Source organism: Lissotriton helveticus, chromosome 12 (assembly GCF_964261635.1).
Source record: "Lissotriton helveticus chromosome 12, aLisHel1.1, whole genome shotgun sequence".
NCBI classification, from domain to species: Eukaryota; Metazoa; Chordata; class Amphibia; order Caudata; family Salamandridae; genus Lissotriton; species Lissotriton helveticus.
In genome coordinates this window covers 842731818-842755362 of record NC_136073.1, presented here as the reverse complement: position 1 = coordinate 842755362, position 23545 = coordinate 842731818, and the positions used below count along the sequence as shown (strand labels likewise).

Here is a 23545-nt window from a genome sequence, read left to right as displayed (position 1 = left end):
ACTCCCTTCGGTGTCTGGAAAGGGGGGAGTCGACCACACACCCAACAATTAGTGGCATTGCTGGTCTGGTGTGAATAATGTAACATACGGATAAATGAATTATTACGCATAGCGAGGCGGTATGAATATTCGTGAGGAGGCAGATCACTAAACGTGTGCTCTACTGTAGCATTAGCAGACTTATTTACATGAGGAACTGAGAAACACAGGAAAAGTGCGTAGCTAGTGCAGGAAATCATTATGCTGATGAATAATATGAAACTTAGAAAAACGATACATTGAATTGAGTTTTGACTGACTCTCTCACTATGGGGGTCTATTTTATACATGTCAGAAACAGTCTAACCGTTTCACCTAGGGGAGGACTTATACAATCAAACTGGCTGACTTATTTTACTAGACCGGAGCTTTAACTTATACTCCTGCTGCGGAGTTTTCTCTATCAGGGAAGGGGTTGTAACAATGTCTTTTGCGGGACAGTCCTTAAGAGCAATGTCTTGGCAGTCTTTAAAATCCTGGGACTCCTTGGAAATGTTTTTAGAAACGGGTTTCAATCCATTGAAAAGTTTTACATGAGAAAGGTGGACCCACCCCTTCCTGCCTTCCAGCTTGACGGCAGTACGGGTGGTCAAAAGGACCTGACGTGGCTCCTTCCAACGAGGTTCCAGCGGACTTGATCTGTCAAAATTCCGGACCATCACAAGGGAACCTGGAACGATTTCATGCGGTGCCACCTCGGTATTGTCTGGAAATGCGGCAGCAACCTGTGAACGACATGAGTTGAGGGCAGACATCAAGGAAGCTAGGTAATCTGTCAACATATTACATGAAACATCGGTAATACTTCGGGGTCTAGGAGTACCCCACATGTTAGGGGGGCGGCCGAATACGACCTCATACGGGGACAGACCTGATCTAGAATGTGCGACCATACGCATATAAAATAAAGCGACTGGCAGAGCTACTAGCCAGTCCACACCTTTTTCTTTACAGACTTTTGCAATACGGATTTTCAGGGTCTGATTATGTCTCTCGACTAGACCGGCTGCTTCGGGATGGCGTACACAATGGAACTTCCACTGGTACCCTAACAAAAGGGAAACGTGCTTCATGAGTTCAGATGAGAATGGCTGACCGTTATCAGAATATACGACTCTAGGAAGTCCATACCTAGGGAAAAATTCACGAACCAACTGCTTGGCAGTGGTCGCGGCTGTGTAATCTGGGACTGGATATGCTTCTGTCCACCTGGACAAAGCGCATACAACTACAAGGACATACTTGAAACCTCGACATCGCCCCATCTGAATATAATCCATCTGGAGGACCTCAAAAGGGTGGTCAGGGGGCTGGAAACCACCTTGTTCCACCGGGACACTTTTACCTGGATTAAACTGACAACATATCATACAGGTGCGGACTTTCTGCTTGGCTGCAGCTCGTAAATGCTTGTTGAACCAAATGTTCTGGATACTGTCTAACATAGCTTTTTCTCCTAAATGTGCGGGACTATGTGCGGTATTGATAATGACTTGAACCATAGAGTCGGGGAGAAACCATGTGGCTCTACCCTTCGTTAACCATCCTTGATCTGTCTGGACCCCTCCTTGTTCAGACCATTTCTTGATTTCTTCGGGAGTAGCATGTAACTGGATATCTATGACATCTTGAGTAGGGTCCTTAACTGTCATGCATGTAGTCGGATCTGGAGTATGTGTCTGATTAACTGGAATGTCTGGAGTCTGTGCTGTAAGCTTGGCTGTGCGATCTGCTAGATCATTACCTTGGGAAATAATGTCAGTAACTTTCGTATGTGCTTTACATTTCATGATAGCAACGGATGTCGGTAAATGTATGGCATCTAACAGGGCTTGAATAAGGAGACCATGCTGAATCTTGGTTCCATGAGAAGTCATAAAACCTCTCTCCTGCCAGAGCACTCCGAAGTCGTGTACAACTCCGAATGCGTAACGTGAATCTGTGTAAACATTAACTTTCAGGTTCTTGGCGTGTATACAGGCTTGTGTCAGAGCAACTAGCTCTGCTGCTTGAGCGGACAGGGTGTCAATACGGTGTGTTTCAATAACTTCGGTGTCGGTAGTCACTGCATACGCGGCGACTAGTTCTCCTGTACTAGTTCTCATACATGAACCATCCACATAGAGTGTCAGATCGGGATCTGGTAACGGAATGTCTGTCAGGTCTTGTCTTGGCTTTGTCGTAATGTTAACTACTTCCACACAGTCATGTGGGTCAGGGTTCAAACTGACTGATGGTAACAGTGTAGCAGGATTCAGAACGTTGCAGCGTCTAATTTCTATGTGTGGCTGGAACAGTGTCAATTCATAACCTGTTAAACGTGCAATTGTCAAGTGCTGAGTTTGTGTTCGGTTTAAAAGAACTTCCACGGAATGTGGAACTTGTACTGTCAGGGAGTGTCCTAAAACTATGGAATCACTTTGTCTGATAGCTAGTGCTGTGGCTGCAACTGACTTGAGGCATGCAGGCAACGCCTGGGCGACTGGATCTAGTGTGCTCGAAAAATAAGCACAGGGCTTGTATTGTCCTGCTTGATCTTGTGTAAGAACAGATAATGCTGTACCTTCACGTTCAGTAACGAAAAGTGTAAAAGGCTTACTGTAGTTCGGTGTAGCTAGAACTGGAGCTTGGCATAGGGCTTTCTTTAACTCGTTGAAACTAAGTGTGTGTTCAGATGTCCAAGGGAGGACAGTCGATACGGCTGCCTCCTGTGTCGTTAACTGTATCAGTGGCTTGGCTAGAAATGCATACTGGGGAATCCATTGTCTACAATAAGAAGTAAGGCCGATAAAGGCACGTACCTCCTTCTGGGTTCTGGGCTGGGGAAGACTCGCTATTAACTGGATACGGTCGGGTGTCAACTGCCTACCCCTCTTGGACAGCAAGTGTCCTAAGTATACCACTTGCTGGACACAGAATTGAAGCTTCGAAGGTGACACCTTGTGCCCCATCTCGGCTAGGAAATACAGAACTGTAAGGGATGCTCGCTCGCATGCACGTTCAGAACGGGCTGTGATCAGTAGATCATCGACATACTGGAGCAGGGCAGTGTCCGTTGGCATGTGAATGTTGTCTAGTTGTCTCTTAAGTGCCTGACTGTAAATACTAGGACTTTCTGTGAAACCTTGAGGAGCGCGTGTGAACATATAGCTCCTTCCATTTAAACAAAATCCGAAAAGAAACTGGCTGTCTGGATGAATTGGAACACTAAAAAATGCATTCTTGAGGTCTATGACAGTGAAGAACGTGGCTTCGGAATCAATAGCAGTTAACAGGGAAGAGATATCTGGGACAACTGGGTACTGAGGAATAATACATTTATTAAGCTCTCGTAAATCAATCACTAATCGATATACTGGGGGTGCATTTGGATCCGTACGTTTCATGACTGGAATGATCGGAGAATTACATATGTTGGAGTCAGTTTCTACAACTACTCCTTGAACAATGAGCTCGTCAATAATTTTGGATAAGGCTGCTACAGCCTCAGGTGGCAATCTGTACTGTCTGATTCGTGGTAACACTACACCTGGCTTGAGAGTCACACGATAGGGTGTGATTTGCATATAACCTACATCTGTTGGACCTTGTGCCCATAGATGCTGCGGAACATTAGACAGTCTGGAATCAAAATCTCGTAGTACATAGTGACCCTTAAAGTCACGTAGGAACAGACGTATTCCCTCTGGGGAACAGCAAATAACTGCACCTAATTCTTTCAGTGTCTTAATGCCTAATAGATTTTCTGGACATGACTTAGTAAGTAACAGATCAGTAGTGCGGGACAATGGACCTACTTCTAGAGTAACTGGCTTTGAAATCTCATTAACTATTGGTTTTCCTGAAAATCCAAGGGAAACATTTCTTGAGCCTGAGAGCGGAGCCCCTGGAACTTCGGCATGACTAATTGTGGTCCTACTTGCCCCTGTATCAATCAAAAACTTTCTGTCTTTCCCTAATACTTGACTGTGAACATAGGGACCTTCTTGATCTACAGGTATCTCGATGAGAGGCAAGCCTACCTCCCTCTCTAGGCTGTTTCATGAATATGGCTGGTACTCTGGATACTCGGACTGAGCATACTGGTACATCTGCGATGTGACATGCTGTGTTGCAGCAATAGGCTGCGGTACTGTAACTGTCTGTGGTGCATTCTGTGACTGAGGAATCTGTGAAACTTGTTCTTGTCTAGGCGGACGTGGTCTTTCTTTAGTTTTACCAGTAGCTATGTTATGTTTCAGAACTGCACACTCGTTTATAAAATGACCTGGCTGTTTACAATAATTGCAAGTCCCTTTAACGGGAGCTGCAGGATGACTGGCTTGATTCGGACCCCTCTTCTGACTGTCTTGAGGAACAGATTGTGCAACTAGCACTTTCATTTTCGTGTCTTTCATACGTTTTCTCTCGTGTTCTTGCTCTTCCCTGATTCTATTCTGGTGATACTGAAGCATCTGGAGCATCTGGGACGGAGTATTTGCTTGCCAGGTGCTTTCGACTTTCAAAACTCGATTTTTAATTTGTGGACTTGAATTCTCGACTAATTTAGTAACGAAAAGGTGAGGGTATGACTCACTACTTGTCTTGAGACCACTGTTGATACTGAAACATTTTTCAAATCTAGAATAAAAATCACTAATATCTTCATCTTGTTTCTGTTTACAGGCTGAGATTGCATCCCAGTCTTCCTTTCTTGTTGTCAATAATCTGGGTAAAACTTGAATCAATAATTCTGGTAATTCTTTACATTTATCTCCAAGACCGGTACCTGGTACTCGTGCCTTGTCTTCAGCTTCTAGAGCTGCCCAATCGATCTTTTTCTCTCCCACCTCCCATTCTTTTTCCTTTAACTTTTCATACACCCCTGCGGGTAACAGGACCTTTAACATTTTAATGATATCTGGGTAAGTATATTCTCCCATACGGAGCATGTCTTTTAATTCTCTATGGAACCCCGCTGGATCTTTGTCATGACAGGGAATTAATTTCTTCATTTCAAGAAGTTCCATCTTTGATATTGGAGTGTATACAAACACTCGTTGCATTTCGCCACCCGTCCCTCTAACTGGGTGGACTTCCCGTAACGGATTCTGTCTGTCTATATAGAATGGTTTACTTTCTGGGGGTGAGACATGAACAAAATGCGGGTTCAGAAACGTTCTATATTTGTGGCGCTGCTCTAGAATGACACTAATTAAATCGGTACCTAGACCTTTCCATCTATACTGGAGTAACTCGTTCAGGACATCATGTAACGGGCCTGGATCAGAATGTTGACCCTCATACAGAGTAATGAGGTGCTGGATCATATACATACCCACCAGTCGCTGCTCGGCTGGGGGCATTTTCAGAAACATTTGTGCCACTATTTCGTCTGGAAAAGTGGTAGAATCAGTAATCCATCGGACTGCTGATCGGGCTAGTTCTTGTTCATGCATAGTACTTAATTCGCTGTAACCGATTCGTGATTTCAGAATGTGATCGGTAGCTTGAAATACTTGTTCTAGAGAACCTTGTTCTGGTGCTGAATGATGAAAAATAGACTTGTGTTCTAGGCGTAAATGGCGATCTGGAAATCTGGGTTTTCCTACGTACGCTATTCTGGCGGTATTCTCGTCTTCCTCTTCAGGATCAGAGATACTTTCTTTCTCGCTTACTTGTGCTGCTTTACGCTGTTCGTGTATCTTTATTATCTCTTTACGGATTTTCTTGTACATACTCTCCATAGCACCGACGGTCTTGTGCTTACCCTCGGCTATATTATCACTCCACCTTGTCAGGATTCTCATTTCGGCGGAATCTTTAGACGGGTAGTCTTGTTCTCTTATTAGACAATTGATCAGGAACTTTAATATCATGAGCTGGATCTCGGCTTTCCTTTGAGACATAGTCTCGCTAATACTTTCTGGATCATCCCCTGTACGGATGAAACGATATATTCTGTCTAGATCTTCTTTCATATTCGGTAAGGTGACTAGATACTCGGCCACCTTTCTTACGCGGAATGAATATAAAACCATATTATCCTCGCCTGGGACTGGATCATAGCAACATTCGGCAAGGGATTTTCTTATTTCTGCAACAGACTGATATCTAGGCGTACGCTGTGATGCTTGTGCATGTAATTCGGCTAACGTTAAACGCTTGTGTGGCGGCGGGGTTTGAGGAGGACCTCCTCCTGCGGCCCCTAAACTAGAATCATCGACGGACATTCTTCGTGGCGGAGCGGGAAGTTGAAATGCTGGCTGGACCGGGGGTACCGTAGCAGGTACTCCGGTGTCTGGAAGAGCGGGAAGTGCCTGATTTACAGGGACTGGCGGAGCGCGAACAGGATTTGTATATTCTGGGACTGTGTCGTCCAAATAGGACGAAATAAAAATATCAGCTGCGGTCTGTTTGTGACGTAGCTTGGTCGGAACTAATGGTGGCGGGAAATTACTGGATGCCTCTGGGGTCGCTTTTGGCAAGCCCTCGGCAAGAAGAGGATACATACCCTTAATAAGGGCATGCCTCTGTCTGTCTGACTGTTCGGCTTTGACTTGTTCACCTATCTCGATTAATTCTCTTTCTTGGGCTCGTTCTTGGGATCCTCTACTTAACTCTGACTTTCTGACTTCCTTTTCGGTTCTTCTATGCGCTTCTTTACGCCATAACTCGATGGCATCTTTCTGTGACTGTCTGGCTTTCTTTTTCCATAATGCTTCTTCTACTCGCATGATACATTCGGCATCCCATGTACCCGATACGGGCCATCTATACTTTTCTTCTAACCGTTTGGTATACTCTACCCATAAATCTAGATACAATATGGCGCTTATGCCATGTTTCTGATACATAAAATGACCTGGACTGTCCCTAGGCGGAACAGGAACTGCTGCTTCCAGCAGACCCTTTCTAGTTTTTAACTGACGTAACTTGGAAAATATAGGCATGACTGAACTGTAATCTGGACACAATACAATACACAATAAACACGAAATCACGTCACACTCATACCACAACATTACAATACATGAAGAACATTATAAATAACAGTTTGAACAGAATATTACCTGGAATACTGAGAGCAGAAATACAAGAATTTTCTCGAGAACGGAACAGACTAGAATTACTGGATGCACTGCTGTAACAGTACGGAACATACCGGTCCCATAAAGGAACGCATCAAGACCCGTATCCACCTAGGTGAACACTTCGTTTGTGAGTCTGGGCACCACCAACCCACGGACCAGGAGTCAATTTAGATTGGTCCTGTCTAGATACTACCCCAGCAATGGTACTCACCGGGCAGCACGGAACGGAAGGCCTTGGACTGGACTGGACTGCTACGACGACGGACGGACTTCGGACTTCAGTTACGGGTGGGCCTCCGGATACCTCGGACCTTGGACTCTCGGCTTGGGCTCTGGTCGGGACTCGCCGCGTTCCTCCACCGTCTCGTTTGGATGCTGGACCGCCTCCTCCGTCTCCTCCGTGGGCCTGAGGGATACTTGGAGCAGAAATATCTGCCAGTGCACGGTATGGTTCCGTCACGACTGCAGAGGGTCAGGGGGTCGGCGTGGCTTCACCGACGCGTGGGGAAAGGGCAAGTCCCTGTTCGGGCGCCATTATGTGGTAAATAAATAAATAATACCCTATTTTTGACTAGGCATATAGCATAACAGATAGCTCAATAAAATAAGAGTCAAGATTCGAGGTAGTAGGAGTTTCTGCAGGTTTAATACAGCATAAGGACAGGATCAGGACAACCTGCATAGGATGACCCAGCAGCTGCTGGGACCGGATCTGGGATGAGCGCGCTAACTTTTCATAACAATACACAGGCATATATACATAGCGCGAACACATAGCATTACATTGCAGTAGGCGTAGCAGTGGGTGGAACAGAAGGCGTGACGCGTAGCAGTCGCGAAAGATAACAGTAAAAGTAGGTGTAACTGGGCGTATACATAGACATGTGGTGCAGACGTAACAAAATATGTCATGAATGGGGCGGAAACATAGGAGGGGGCTACCTAAGGAGCCGGGACCTCTAACCTGGTGGTGCGCGTAAACTGGCAATGACGTATCACTAGGAGAAGCTGGGGGCTATGAACTCTGTGCTAGGAGCAGAGACTAAAGTCTGGAGGGTCGGAGCGACATGTACCTAAACCCTATCTAGTATCTGATGTTTAGGGAACATGTTGATATAAACTAGAAGTCATGAGGGGAAAAGCTAACTTGACTCTAAGACTGGACCATGCATTATTCTACATGTAGTGCGTGATGAAGAATATTAAACGACCAGTAAATACAGTATTTCTCTTAACATGGAGACGAGAAGGCTAGACAATGACGGAAACTATTGATGCAGTTCAGTAGCTTAGGAATGCAGAGAAGGAGGACTGAACTGATAGCTGGAACTATAACATACTTTTGGCAGACTCAGAGGCAGAGCCGAGCTGCACCGGGCACTGCGAGGCAGGAAGTAAGTGAAAGGTCGAGGATACAGGTGGGGGCTGTATCGCTCCTCAACGAGGCTTCAGGAGACAGGAGCTGAATCTGATGTCCAGGCCCTTTTGAGGCCTAGAAACGGGGACTTTATAATGGAATAACGTGCACACTGAGAAACGTGGCAACGTAACTTTACATAGGCCTGATATTCGTAGTATTCACGAGGACTGGAAACTGGCATACTAGAGGTGGACACAACTGTAATTGCGTCATTAATCGGACATGGGGAATAACATATGCATATTGGTCATGCATACATAACATATGATGGATGAGGCGTAGGGACACGGAACATGGCAAAATTTACTTTTCCACACTCTCCACGAGCACGGGAGCCCCGCTAGCTGACACGCAAATCTTCCGGCTGACGGGCACAGGAGCGCTTCAGCACAGGAGCGCGGGGTAGGCTCCCGTCTGCTTCCTGTCTTTTTGCGGCCCCGCCCCCGTCCCAACACAGGTTGCCTGGCTTCCTGTTCAAGCCGGGCTGCGGCGGTGAATTTTTATTGGTCTCGGCAGCTGGATTAGAGGATTTTTATATGATAATAGTTCAATATAAACGAAGAGGATTTTTATATGATAATAGTTCAATATAAACGCTCACTTCGTGTTGCAATAATTGTTTCAAATGCATCAATAAAGTGATGATAGGCAGAACGTGGGGGAAATAACAGTCACGCAGAGCTTCGTTGTGATTGGTGGAAGTTCATAAGGGCGCCGTTGGTTGGTGAATTAAATTGATAGCGGAAGTTGTCGTTTTTGGATAGTGGTCACTTCCTGTTTACGTTTTGGCCCGTTCTTGTCATTAGGTACCGATCTAGTGCTTCTATTGTGGGCATCTATCGGGCTGAGGAGCAGAAGTAGTTCTCCAACACCAGTCATTGTCTGCGACAAATGTGAGTGTGAGGACGGGTTAGGACGAAAGTCTTGACGCCATGGCAAAGTATTTCTTCAGCTATGGGGGTGGGAGTATTGTTACGGAGCTGGCATTGTCGCAATATGATAATTATTATTTCTTATGGTGTGATTTGGAGAAAAAAAACACCCACACAATAATATTTTCTATGGCGTAGTTTGCTGTACAGCAATACGACAACAGCTAGAACAGAACCACCGCTAATTTATTTTTTCCACCCGGCATATGTAAAACGAACTCCAAGCATAGCTAGTTTATCAGCACTTCCAGTCTAATTGATTTGATGGCTCTTGAGGACTTGTGCTTAAAATCTCAGTGAATCACATCCAAACTGCGAGTGTTTGCTCATCATTGTTTCCTAACAAATGTGCTTCATTAATACATTCTGCCCTCTTAGTGTCTATGTCAGGATACTCTGACAGTTTTGGGTAACATTTGCTCCAACAAATGCAAACATATTTTTAGTTTGTATTTCTACGCAGGTTGTTGTTCATGTTTTATCCTGCTTACCCAGCGAATTCAATGCGTAAGGTTATCATGCAATTTGGAGGAAGTCCAAGATACGCTATTAGTTCAGTGGCAAAAGCAGAGATCTGGATTGGCTCTTACAGCAGAGTATGTGCCGAGCCATATGCAAACCCGGCAGTAAATGTTTTGAAAACAAGTGATAAAGACTTTACAATGGAAACCTTTATTTTTCAACATATTTCAGTGTTTTGATTAAGTATGTACGAATGTATCCCCGAATTGAGTATCATTTATTAAAAAATATATATTTTAATCCATCAACACATCCACCACCACCACATCCACTACATCCACCACCACCACCTCCACCACCACCACATCCACATCCACCACCACCACATCCACCACCACATCATCCACCACCGCCACCACATCCACCACCACCACATGCACCACCACATCCACCACCACCACACCACCACATCCACCACCACATCCACCACTACCAGATCCACCACCACATCCACACCCACCACATCCACAACCACCACATCCACCACCACATCCACCACCACATCCACCACCACATCCACCACCACCACATCCACCACCACATCTACCACATCCACAACCACATCCACCACCACCACCACCACATCCACCACCACCACCACATCCACCACCACATCCACCACCACCACATCCACCACTACCTCATCCACCACCTCATCCACCACCACATCCACCACATCCACCACAACCACATTCACCACCACCACATCCACCACAACCACATCCACCACAACCACATCCACCACATCCACCACCACATCCACCACCACCACATCCACCACCACGTCATCCACCACCACCACATCCACCACACCACATCCACCACCACATCTGTGTGTTTGTGACTGTGTGTGTGGCTGTGTGTGTGTAGCTCTGTGTGTGTGTGTGATTCTGTGTGTGTGGCTCTGTGTGTGTGTGGCTCTCTGTCAGTGTGGGTGCAAATGCAATAGGTCTCGCATTTGCAAGAGATTAAGCTATTGGCATTGTAAACTACAATGCCATTTATTTATTTGTTTTCAAAACCAACACATAAATACAAAATTTGTCATTTACAATGCCAATAGCTCTAACTTTTGCAAAGGCAAGACCGTTGCATCACTCAGTGCCACCACAGAATCAATCTGTGCAACCATTCAACAACAACTGGTTCAAATATACGCTATCAATGTTTCAAACTTTATTGCAAATGTCACAAAAAGATGTTAATATTTCACTTCTGTTCTTGGATTTTCGTCACAATAAAATACACTGAACATAATTTCACAAAAGTTCTTTAGAAAAGTTTAAGCTATTGCCATTATAAATTACAATAACTTTTATTTAAGTATTAGTTATTTTACAAAATTAAACGCCATTGTTATTTGTAATATCAATACATCTAAGTCATGTAAATACAAACCATATTGCATTACAAATGCTATAGGTATCACATTTGCGAAAGTTATAACTATTGGCATTGTAAATGACAAAGCTATTAATTTCGCTATTTTCAAAAACAACACAAAAATAAAAACTTTGCCATTTACAATACCAATAGCTCAAACTTTCCTAATGCGAGACCTATTGCATTGCAAATGCTTGATAATTAAGTTGCCTTACTGTGTATTTGTATCTCTAGGAGGTGAGCTTCTGCTGGAACCCCTATGCAGACAGGAAGTTCCAGTTTCATGACCAGACGCTGATAGATACAGTGCGTGGTAACAAGGAGCAGGAAGCGGTGGAGTTCTTCCGGCTGCTGGCTCTCTGTCACACCGTGATGGTGGAGGAGAAAGAAGGTGTGTGGCTCAGCCTTTTACCTGCAGTGACAACTGCTAGAATTCAAAGGGTTGAGGGAGATTTGAGAAGGGCTGCAAATTCATAAGGGTACAAAAAACTGTATTGTGTGGAAAAACTGTTATGAGAATACAAAAATGACAATTGAAAAAAGTTTTGTGAGGGAATACCATTCATGACAAAACCAAATTTGAGGAAAAACATAATGGATCTAAAAGATGTTCAAAGGTTTAGGATTATGTTTGTCCATTTTTTAATTTAATCATAACTTTTAAAGCAGGCGAGAGAACACAGGGGCCTAGTCACAAATTGAATTTTGTAGAACGTTTACTAGTCCTACAGTTGTACTAATCACATACCACAAAATGCTATGCACACACCTACATGCATGAGGAGGTTTCTACCTTCTACCTGTGGCTCACCTATATTACAAAGCAGAGATCTCCGGCCGACTACCGAGAGCGCCGCATAAATACATGTATGTTTTATAGTAAATGTGGAAGCGACAAAGAGAATGGCTTAAAAATAGGGAATACTTACAACTACATGAGTAAAGCTTAGGAAGGTGTAAGGAAGTTGTTTAAGGAGGGGCATGCATCCACCCACAAAGATTTCTATTGACAAACTGCACTTCTAAATCTACTGACCGAAAAGATCCGAAAACAGTAATTAATGTACTCCACCTTAGACCTGGAGTAGGCCAAGCAGCACACATTGCCACCTACTCAAACTCCAACAAACTGCCATAGAAAATAATGGAGGCCCGAACTAAATTTAGCAACGCATAGGAAATAATGTAAAGATGCATTGATTTATTTTGACTTAAAAAATATATATATGTTTAATTTAATGCAAATTATTCTGAATAAAAAAAATGTTTTATAATACAAAACATTGATCACCGTTTTAATTTAAAAATAAATGTACCTTTATTTTTTATAAGTAAATAAAATGAATTTTTTCTATTCGTATCGTTTAGTAATTTTGCTGCAGAATAAAATGAATGTACACATTTTAGTATAGTTGAGATTTTTTTAAATAAATCTTTTAAAAAATGTAATTCCATTTGAAATGTTTAAATGAATCCTATTTTTTATTAAAAAAATAATTTGCCTGTGTTGTAGCATTTTTATTTTGTTCTGCATTTAAAATGAATCTATACAATTTACTTAGATTTATAGTTTAAAAAATGTTTGCTAATTATTTTTAAAGTTTCATCCTACATGCAAAAAGTTACTACAAGTAAATTAACACTCATACATAGGTTCCACTGCCTGGTTTCAGGAGGTGGGAACATGCAAGTCTAGACTTTGTAAGAAATGTACCCTAGTAAATGGTGAATAGCCAATAGAAGTAAATTTACTACAAATTGTAAGAGTCAGTTTATACGTGGATAGTTACACATGTGTAAATTTACCCTTGTGAATAGGCCCTACAGATTGGAAAAAGCTACAAAATGGAAAAAGGCAAGGAAAAGGTACAGCAAGTAGGGAGAGACATAGCAGGACAGGGTAGGAGGGTGGGGAAGAGCCAATCGGTTACAGGAAACGGGTTTTCATTTAGAAAAATAAGAAGACATCAAAGACAGGATGAAGATTTGAGGGGAGGAGTATGCGAGGATAAAATAAGAATGTCAAGGTGGACTTGAGTATTTTTAAGGGGGTGCGCCCCCCTTGAAAATGCGTCTAAAAAATGGAGAAGACAGAAGGAATGGGGGAACTACAGCGGAGCAGGTGCCAAAAGGAATAGAAAAAGTGGATACAAATTTCAAAGTCAAAGGTATTCTATGAATTGGTTTCTAATCAATTGTGAATGTGCTTATCCAGAAAATGTGAAGGACTAACAGCTTTTCAAAATTGGCATTCTAAAACTTCCACATACAAGCAAAAATAACCCTCGGGCCTGGAAGCAGCTGATACCAGTGGTTCTGTGCTAAACTCAGGGTAAAAACACTTGTTGGCTATAGAGCCAGAAGGTTACACAATCCGGCACTTTCTTGTTATTATAGAACTGGAGAGGACTTTGGTTGGAACGCCTTTTTTATGTTCAATACATGCCTTTTACCTCTAAGACAGGCTGAGCCTGCCTGTGCTTGTTTCCATCCCTGGCATTGATCCGGATCTGTTCATTAACACCCATCAGTGCACTTTAATTTCAGGGAATTAGTGGAAGGCTGCCACCTCTCCTGTGCCTCAGTGGAGCCGAGCTTGATGAGGAGGCTGCCAGCTGCCCATGTGAGGCTCTCATTGTATCCATAGTTGGAGTCGCGGTCCCTCCCTGGGATCAGTGTGCACTGAGACCCTGCTGCAGCCACTACTGTAGTACACGGCTCTTGAAGCAGTGAGGAATGCATGCTAAAGACTAATCCATACTTAATAGGAACTCCCCTTGTTCCCTCCTATGGGCCATGTCATTGCTCCCTTTCTTTCATTTCCTTGTTTCCCACTGCAGCAGTACTGGAAACAGTACTGGAGGCCGTAGGGGCAAGGTAATCAAAGGTGGTAATGCCAGCATGGACAACCGCCTGCCCCCTGGTTTATCCTTATGGGTCTGAGTCCCCGTTAGCAGTCATGTCTGAGGGCCAGAGGGGGGACAGGTATGATCTGCCTACTGTTTTCCAAAGAGGAAGTATATTTTTCAAACAGTTCTTGACAAGGGATCGCTTTGAAACAAAATGTTTTCCTTGCAGGTCCCTAAATTTGCAGCCAATCAGAGGCGGACACAAAATGCAAGCTGACTAATTACCATTCATCAGTGACGGCTGCAAATGAGTCATTGGTGCAACAACCTAGTAGTACATAGGTCGCACTGTAGATCACATCCCCATTCGCAGGCCCCTCGCTGTGCAATATGCACTCGCCCGGTTTGTGGAAGAGTCAGCCCCGCAGGGCGAGGGGTCCTTGCTCCTTCAGAGCTGGGTCAGGGTTGTCTGCAGCCGGGTGTTTCATTAAAGGGTGGGGATGACTCCATCCGGTTAGTAAGGGGCAGTAGGTGGACGGCAGACGCTCCATCCAGCTCCCTCCACCGACAGATTACACGATACTAAGAGGGCGCCTGGTTGCCTACATTTCTTTTCTCACCTTGAAATGTACATTCCTCCTCTTCGGAGTAAGAAGAGAGCTGTAATGTCTCCGAGGGCTTGGCACATTCGAAAGGAAAGCTTCAAATAAAGACATAAATAAACCTCTGCATGATACAATAAATAATGTCAGGTGTTACCAGCTGAGACATTGTGGTTCTATAGAATGATCATGAGCGTCATATATATTCTGAGTGACGGACATGAGATTGCCTGGGATGAGTCTTCGAGGCTCTGTAGTGATTCCATCTCTGAGTAGTTTTAGGTCTTCATTGTGAGTCTCGGCGCGCGTGGGAGCCGAGGCCCGAGTGTGCTGCCTGGAAAAAGGAGCTGGGAACATTGTGTCAGGCCTCGGCTGCAGGAGGCTGCTCTCCCTTGACGGGGCACAGCCCTCCTTCCCTCCCTTCCCTCTGCATTCCCTCCATTCACCGCCCTTCACAGGAGCCTCTGCTCCCAGCCATCATCACCTCACAGCATGTGATAGTGGGGGTTTAAACTCCACGGACTTGAATTCCATGCGGTTGTATGCCTGGTAGAAGTGGGGCTGACAGAGTTCTCCAGTGCATGGGATATTTAACTCATACGTGCCCGGGGTCCTGGCTGGGTGCTACTGCACGGTACTGTGTGGAGCTTGCACCCGCACCATGCCCTGCAGGTCGTAATCTAGCCATTAAAGGGATGTGCTCATTGGATAGTGCTATTTTGAATGATTGAAAAAGTATTTACATTTTTTGTTTAAAATGATAATATGTGTGGTTTGCTGATATTAATTTGTTGAGGCTTGAATGGGCAAGGAAGAAAATACCCCTGGAGCTGGGCACCTGTGTTAGGCGCCAATGTGTCCCCTGTAGAAAGGTTTTCACTCGGACTCCTCAGTACCATAGTTTGCACTGCAAACTGAAACTGAGGTCAACCTAACCACTATGAACATAATAATAATAATAGTGCTATGTGTAGAGCGCCTGGTTACACCACGACGGTGGGTCCCTGCGCTAAGACCTAGACCCGGGGAAAAGGAAACACGGGAATCGAGCGGCCTGAGGGGGTTAGAGCAGGTTGCGGAACAGTCATGGTTTCTTACATGCCAATATAAATTGTGTGATATGGTAAATATCTGGGTTGGAGGTCATATTCAATTCTCACCTCAGCCTTCTTTTTCAGGCGAGCTTGTTTACCAGGCAACCTCACCAGACGAAGCAGCCCTGGTCACGGCTGCTAGGAACTTTGGCTACGTCTTCTGTGATCGCACACAGGATACTATCACGGTCCGCGAGCTTGGAGTCGAGAGGACTTACAGCGTGCTGGCCCTGATGGATTTTAATAGTGTCCGCAAAAGGATGTCTGTTCTAGGTGAGCTGTAATATCTGGGATACAGAACAAACAAGAATCATTTGAGGAATTGTATCCCACACTTTTAGAACCTGTGGTGACATAGACAAATATTTTGAGGGTTGTGTCACCTTACCAAGATTCCATAACCACATTTTTTTTACTAGAAATCAGTGTTTCCATTTAGACACATATCCTAAATTGGGCAACCCATTGAGGCTCCTTTGTTACAACATTTGATTCACTACCACTGCTCCAGTGCTTAATGGCAAAGAAATGTCTGTGCTTAGGCAAACAATGTTCACCATAAATAAAACACTTCAAGTCTATAAATTCCCTGCTCAAATTACTGCTTTCTGGCTCCGTTTTACGCTCCTGTACTATTAATTACTGTTGGATCATTTGTGTGTTTGTTTGTGAATGCGCTCCACCTACATTGAGAGTATCCCAGATGTCCCAGCGCCCTAAGCTTGTGAGAGGTTTGGTTAGCCTTGTTAATGTTTAGTGGCCTACAAAGCTGGTAGGGTGGATGTGACTGTCCCACTGACTGCTAGTGAGGAAGATTCTATATAAAGAGGATATTGAAGTTTGTTTGCAAAATATTTACAGTCAAAAATGAAGAGGGCTCTCTCTATGAGCAACAAGACTGTGTTGGAGACAGTGTAGATTCACAAGGGTGAGGAGGAGACTCTGGATACAGTATTAAAGGACTGGCTGCGTAGGATGGGATATCATGAGCATTGGTCTGAGGGGCGTGCCAGATAGTTGGGACCGTGCTGTGGCATTAGATACACGGTACAGAGGCAGCTCTAACGGGTCAAAATGAGTGAACTGTGGATGGGGGTGGTCTCTGTGAAGGATATTGTAGCATTCAGCTCTGGAGGTTAGCTATGGCATGCAATTTGGCATTTTCCTTCACTCTGTTCGAGATATCAGAAAATAGAAAGAAGTGCAAGAAGGCGTGCATTAGGATGGGAGGTCATGGGATCCAGCCAGATGTGCTTTGCTTTCAACGCATTTAGCAAGCGAACCTACTAAAAAAAAATGAACTCTCGTAAGGCCTCAGTAGCATGCATCGTTGGGATGAGAAGACCTCTTGTTTTTTGAAGTTCTGTTCTTTTTCCAACAGTGCGGGACCCTGATGGGAAGATTATGCTTTACACAAAGGGCGCAGATGATGTTATCTTCGAACGCCTCCACCGGGGCTCTAAGAACAATGACGCTGTGGAGAAGGCGCTAGATGTGAGTAGGGTCCTTCCACATGGATCACCAGCATTCTCCGCTTGTTTTGTGGAAAAGTAAATTTTGCCATGTTCTGTGTCCCTACGTGTCCTCCATCTTATGTTATGTGTGCATGATTAATATGCATATGTATTCCCCATGTTTGATTAAAGACGCAATTACAGTTGTGTCCAACTCTAGTATGCCAGTTTCCAGTTCTCGTGAAAGCTACGAGTATTAGGCCTATGTAAAGTTACGTTGCCACGTTTCTCAGTGTGCACGTTATTTCATTGTAAAGTCCCCGTTTCTAGGCCTCAAAAGGGCCCGGACACCAGATTCAGCTTCTGTCTCCTGAGCCCTCGCTGAGGAGCGATACAGCCCCCACCTGTATCCTCGACCCTTCACTTACTTCCTGCCTCACAGTGCCCGGTTCAGCCTGGCTCTGCCTACGAGTCTGCCAAGAGTATGTTATGATTCTAGTTATCAGTCCAGCCCTCCTTCTCTGCATTCCTAAAGCTACTGAATCGCATCAATAGTTTCCGTCATTGTCTAGCCTTTACGTCTCCATGTAAGAGAAATACTGCATTTAATGGTCATTTAATATTCTTCAACGCACTACATGTAGAATAATGCATGCTCCAGTCTTAGAGTCTGTTAGCCTTTCCCCTCCTGACTCTTAGTTTATATCAACATGTTCTCTAAACATAAGATACTAGATAGGGTTTAGGTACATGTCGCCCTGACTCTCCAGACTTCAGTCTCTACTCCTAGCACAGAGTTCATAGACCCCAGCTTCTCCTAGTAACACGTCATTGTCAGTTTGCGCGCACCATTAGGTTAGAGGTCCCGGCTCCTTAGGTAGCCCCCTCCATGTTTCCGCCCCATTTATGACATACTCTGTTACGTTTACATCACATGTCTATGTATACGCCTCTTGTTACACCCATTTTCACCCTTATCTTTCGCGACTGCTATTGACCACACCCACTGCTCCGCCTACTGTAATTCACTGTAATGCAACTGTTTTAGTATATATGCTTGTGCATTGTTATTAAAAGTTATCCTTTTCCTTTCCCTTGATCCTGCCCCCGGTGCTAGCTAGCCATCCCAGATCTTGTCCGTGCAGGTTGTCCTGTTCCTGTCCTTTATGCTGTATTAAACCTGCAAACTCCTACTACCTCGAATCTTGACTCTTATTTATTGAGCTATCTGTTATTCATATATTCATTCAAAAATAGAGGTATTATTTATTTATTTACCACATAATGGCGCCCGAACAGGGACTTGCCCTTTCCCCACGTGCCGGTGAAGCCACGCCGGCCCCCTGACCCTCTGCAGCCGTGACGGAACCATACCGTGCACGTGCAGATATTTCTGCTTCAAGTATCCCTCAGGCCCACGGAGGAGACGGAGGTGGCGGTCCAGCATCCAGACGAGGCGGTGGAGGAACGCGGCGAGTCCCGACCAGAGCCCAAGCCAAGAGTCCAAGGTCCGAGGTATCCGGAGGCCCACCCGTAACTGAAGTCCGAAGTTCGTCCGTCCGGCGTCGAAGCAGTCCAGTCCAGTCCGAGGCCTTCCGTTCTTGCTGCCCGGTGAGTACCGTTGCTGGGGTAGTATCTAGACAGGGTCAATCTAATTGACTCTGGTCCGTGGGTTTTGGTGGTACACAGACCCAAAACGAAGTGTCCACTTCGGTGGATGCGGGTCCTGACGTGTCTCTTTATGAGACCGGTAAGTTTCGTACTGTTTCAGCAGTGCATCTAGTTTCTGTTCTAGTCAGTTCTGTTCTCGAGAAGATTCATGTATTCTGTTTTCAGTATTCCAGGTAGTATTCTGTTCGAACTGTTATTTTAAATGTTCTTCATGTATTTTTAATGTCGTGGTACGAAAGTGGTGTAGTTATCGTGTTCATTGTGTATTGTATTGTGTCTAGATTACAGTTCAGTCATGCCCTTATTTTCCAGATTACGTCAGTTAAGAACTAGAAAAGGTCTGTTAGAAGCAGCAGTTCCTGTCCCGCCTAGGGACAGTCCAGGTCATTTTATGTATCAGAAGCATGGCATAAGTGCCATATTATATCTAGATTTATGGGTAGAGTATACCAAACAGTTAGAAGAAAAGTATAGATGGCCCGTATCAGGCACATGGGATGCCGAGTGCATCATGCGAGTAGAAGAAGCATTATGGAAAAAGAAAGCCAGACAGTCACAGAAAGATGCCATCGAGTTATGGCGCAAAGAATCTCATAAAAGAACCGAAAAAGAAATCAGAAAGTCAGAATTAAGTAGAGAATCCTTAGAACGAGCCCAAGAAAGGGAATTAATCGAGATAGGTGAACGAGTTAAAACCGAACAGTCAGACAGACAGAGGAATGCCCTTATTAAGGGTATGTATCCTCTTCTTGCCGAGGGCTTGCCAAAAGCGACCCCGGAGGCATCCAGTAATTTTCCGCCACCCTTAGTTCCGACCAAGCTACGTCACAAACCGACCGCAGCTGATATTTTTATTTCGTCCTATTTGGACGACACAGTCCCAGAATATGCAAATCCTGTTCCGCCAGCTCCTGTAAATAATGTAAATCCTGCTCCTCCAGACACCGGAGTACCTGCTACGGTACCCCCGGTCCAGCCTACATTACAATTTCCCGCCGCGCCAGCACGAAGAGTATCGGTCGACGATTCTAGTTTAGGGGCCGCAGGAGGAGGTCCTCCTGGTACCCCGCCACCACACCAACGAGTAACGTTAGTCGAGTTACATGAATGTGCGTTACAGCGTACGCCCAAATATAAGTCCGTTGCAGATATCCTACGAGCTCTTACTGAATGCCGCTATGATCCAGTTGCAGGTGATGATAGTACAGTTATATATTCCATCCGTGTAAGACGGGTGACCGGGTATTTGGATACCCTACCGAATATGAAAGAAGATCTAGACAGAATATATCGTTTCATCCGTACAGGGGATGATCCAGAAAGTATTGGCGAAGCCATGTCTCAAAGGAAAGCTGAGATCCAGCTCATGTTATTAAAGTTTCTGATTAATTGTTTAATAAGAGAACAAGATTACCCGACTAAAGATCCGGTCGAAATGAGAATCCTGACAAGGTGGAGTGATAATATAGCCGAGGGTAAGCACAGAACCATCAGTAGTATAGAGAGTATGTACAAGAAAATCCGTAAAGAAATAATAAGGTTACACGAGAAACGCAAAGAAGCACAAGTAAGCGAGAAAGAAAATGACTCTTCTACTGAAGAGGTAGAGGACGAGAATCCCGCCAGAATAGCGTATGTAGGAAAATCTAGATTTCCAGACCGCCATTTACGCCTAGAACACAAGTCAGTCTTTCATCATCCAGCACCAGAACAAGGTTCTCTAGAACAAGTATTTCAAGCTACCGATCACATTCTGAAAACACGAATCGGTTACAGTGAGTTAAGTACTATGCATGAACAAGAACTAGCCCGATCAGCAGTCCGATGGACTACTGATTCTACCACTTTTCCAGACGAAATAGTGGCACAAATGTTTCTGAAACTGCCCCCAGCCGAGCAACGACTGGTGGGTATGTATATGATTCAGCACCTCATTACTCTGTATGAGGGTCAACATTCTGATCCAGGTCCGTTACACGATGTCCTGAACGAGTTACTCCAGTATAGATGGAAAGGTCTAGGTACCGATTTAATTAGTGTTATTCTAGAACAGCGCCACAAATATAGAACGTTTTTGAACCCGCATTTTGTTCATGTCTCACCCCCAGAAAGTAAACCCTTTTACATAGACAGACAGAATCCGTTACGAGAAGTACACCCAGTCAGGACAGCAGATGGTGAAATGCAACGAGTGTTTGTTTACACCCCGATTACAAAGATGGAACTCTTAGAGATGAAGAAATTAATTCCCTGTCATGACAAAGATCCAGCAGGGTTCCACCGAGAATTAAAGGACATGCTCCGTATGGGAGAATATACGTATCCAGATATTATTAAAATGTTAAAAGTCCTGTTGCCCGCAGGGGTATATGAAAAACTCAAGGAAAAAGAATGGGAGGTGGGAGAGAAAAAGATCGATTGGGCAGTTCTAGAAGCTGAAGATAAGATACGAGTACCAGGTACCGGTCTAGGAGAGAAATGTAGAGAATTACCTGAACTGCTAATACAAGTTTTGCCAAGATTATTAGCCACTAAAAAGGAAGACTGGGATGCAATCTCAGCCTGTAAACAGAAACAAGATGAAGACACTAGTGATTTTTATTCTAGATTTGAGAAATGCTTTAGTATCAACAGTGGCCTCAAGACAAGTAGCGAGTCATACCCTCATCTTTTTGTTACTAAATTAGTCGAGAATTCAAGTCCACAAGTTAAGAACCGAGTTTTGAAAGTCGAAAGTACCTGGCAAGCTAATACCCCGTCCCAGATGTTACAGATGCTTCAGTATCACCAGAATAGAATCAGAGAAGAGCAAGATCATGAGAGAAAACGTATGAAAGACACAAAAATGAAAGTACTAGTTGCACAATCTGTTCCTCAAGACAGTCAGAAGAGGGGTCCGAATCAAGCCAGTCATCCTGCAGTTCCCGTTAAAGGGACCTGCAATTATTGTAAACAGCCAGGTCATTATATAAACGAGTGTGCAGTTCTGAAACACAACATAGTTACCGGTAAAACTAAAGAAAGACCACGTCCGCCTAGACAAGAACAAGTTTCACAGACTTCGCAGCCACAGAATGCACAACAGACAGTTCCAGCACCGCAGCCTATTGCTGCAACACAGCATGTTACACAACAGATGTACCAGTATGCACAGTCCGAGTATCCAGAGTATCAGCCGTACTCATGAAACAGCCTAGAGAGGGAGGTAGGCTTGCCTCTCATCGAGATTCCTGTAGATCAAGAAGGTCCCTATGTTCATAGTCAAGTATTAGGGAAAGACAGAAAGTTTCTGATTGATACAGGGGCAAGTAGGACCACCATCAGTCACGCCGAAGTTCCAGGGGCTCCGCTCTCAGGCTCTAGAAATGTTTCCCTTGGATTTTCAGGAAAGCCTATTGTAAACGAGATATCAAAGCCAGTTACTCTAGAAGTAGGTCCATTGTCCCGCACTACTGATCTGTTACTTACAAAGTCATGTCCAGAAAATCTGTTGGGTATTAAAACACTGAAAGAATTAGGTGCAGTTATTTGCTGTTCCCCAGAGGGAATACGATTGTTCCTACGTGACTTCAAGGGTCACTATGTATTACGAGATTTTGATCCGAGATTGTCTAATGTTCCGCAGCATCTATGGGCACAAGGTCCAACTGATGTTGGTTATATGCAAATCACACCCCATCGTGTGACTCTCAAACCAGGTGTAGTGTTACCACGAATCAGACAGTACAGATTGCCACCTGAGGCTGTAACAGCCTTATCCAAAATTATTGGCGAGCTCATCGCTCAAGGAGTAGTTGTAGAAACTGACTCCAATGTATGTAATTCTCCGATCATTCCAGTCATGAAACGTACTGATCCAAATGCACCCCCAGTATATCGATTAGTGATTGATCTTCGAGAACTTAATAAATGTGTTATTCCCCAGTACCCAGTTGTCCCAGATATCTCTTCCCTATTGACAGCCATTGATTCTGAAGCCTCATTTTTTACAGTCATAGACCTCAAGAACGCGTTTTTCAGTGTCCCCATTCATCCAGACAGCCAGTTTCTTTTCGGATTTTGTTTAAATGGAAGGAGCTATATGTTCACACGAGCTCCTCAAGGATTCACAGAAAGTCCTAGTATTTACAGTCAAGCACTTAAGAGACAACTAGACAATATTCACATGCCAACTGACACTGCCCTGCTCCAGTATGTCGATGATCTACTGATCACAGCCCGTTCTGAACGTGCTTGCGAGCGAGCATCCCTTACAGTCTTGTATTTCCTTGCCGAGATGGGGCACAAGGTGTCCCCTTCGAAGCTTCAATTCTGTGTCCAGCAAGTGATCTATTTAGGCCACTTACTGTCCAAGAGGGGTAGGCAGTTGACACCCGACCGTATCCAGTTAATAGCGAGTCTTCCTCAGCCCAAGACCCAGAAGGAGGTACGTGCTTTTATCGGCCTTACTTCTTATTGCAGACAATGGATTCCTCAGTATGCATTTCTAGCCAAGCCACTGATACA

At 44.4% G+C, this 23545-nt stretch overlaps 1 protein-coding gene across 3 annotated transcripts in view; it reads left to right on the top strand.

Annotated features, from left to right (window-relative positions):
• The window catches only part of LOC144798880 (phospholipid-transporting ATPase IK-like), a 694664-nt gene that overhangs the window by 510971 nt on the left and 160148 nt on the right, over nucleotides 1-23545 (top strand). For all 3 annotated transcript variants that reach the window (XM_078669975.1, XM_078669973.1, XM_078669972.1), the window contains 3 exons: nucleotides 11604-11760; nucleotides 15999-16187; nucleotides 17296-17408. In XM_078669975.1, coding sequence (XP_078526101.1) covers nucleotides 11604-11760; nucleotides 15999-16187; nucleotides 17296-17408 — 459 coding nt within the window. The remainder of the gene's footprint in view (nucleotides 1-11603; nucleotides 11761-15998; nucleotides 16188-17295; nucleotides 17409-23545) is intronic.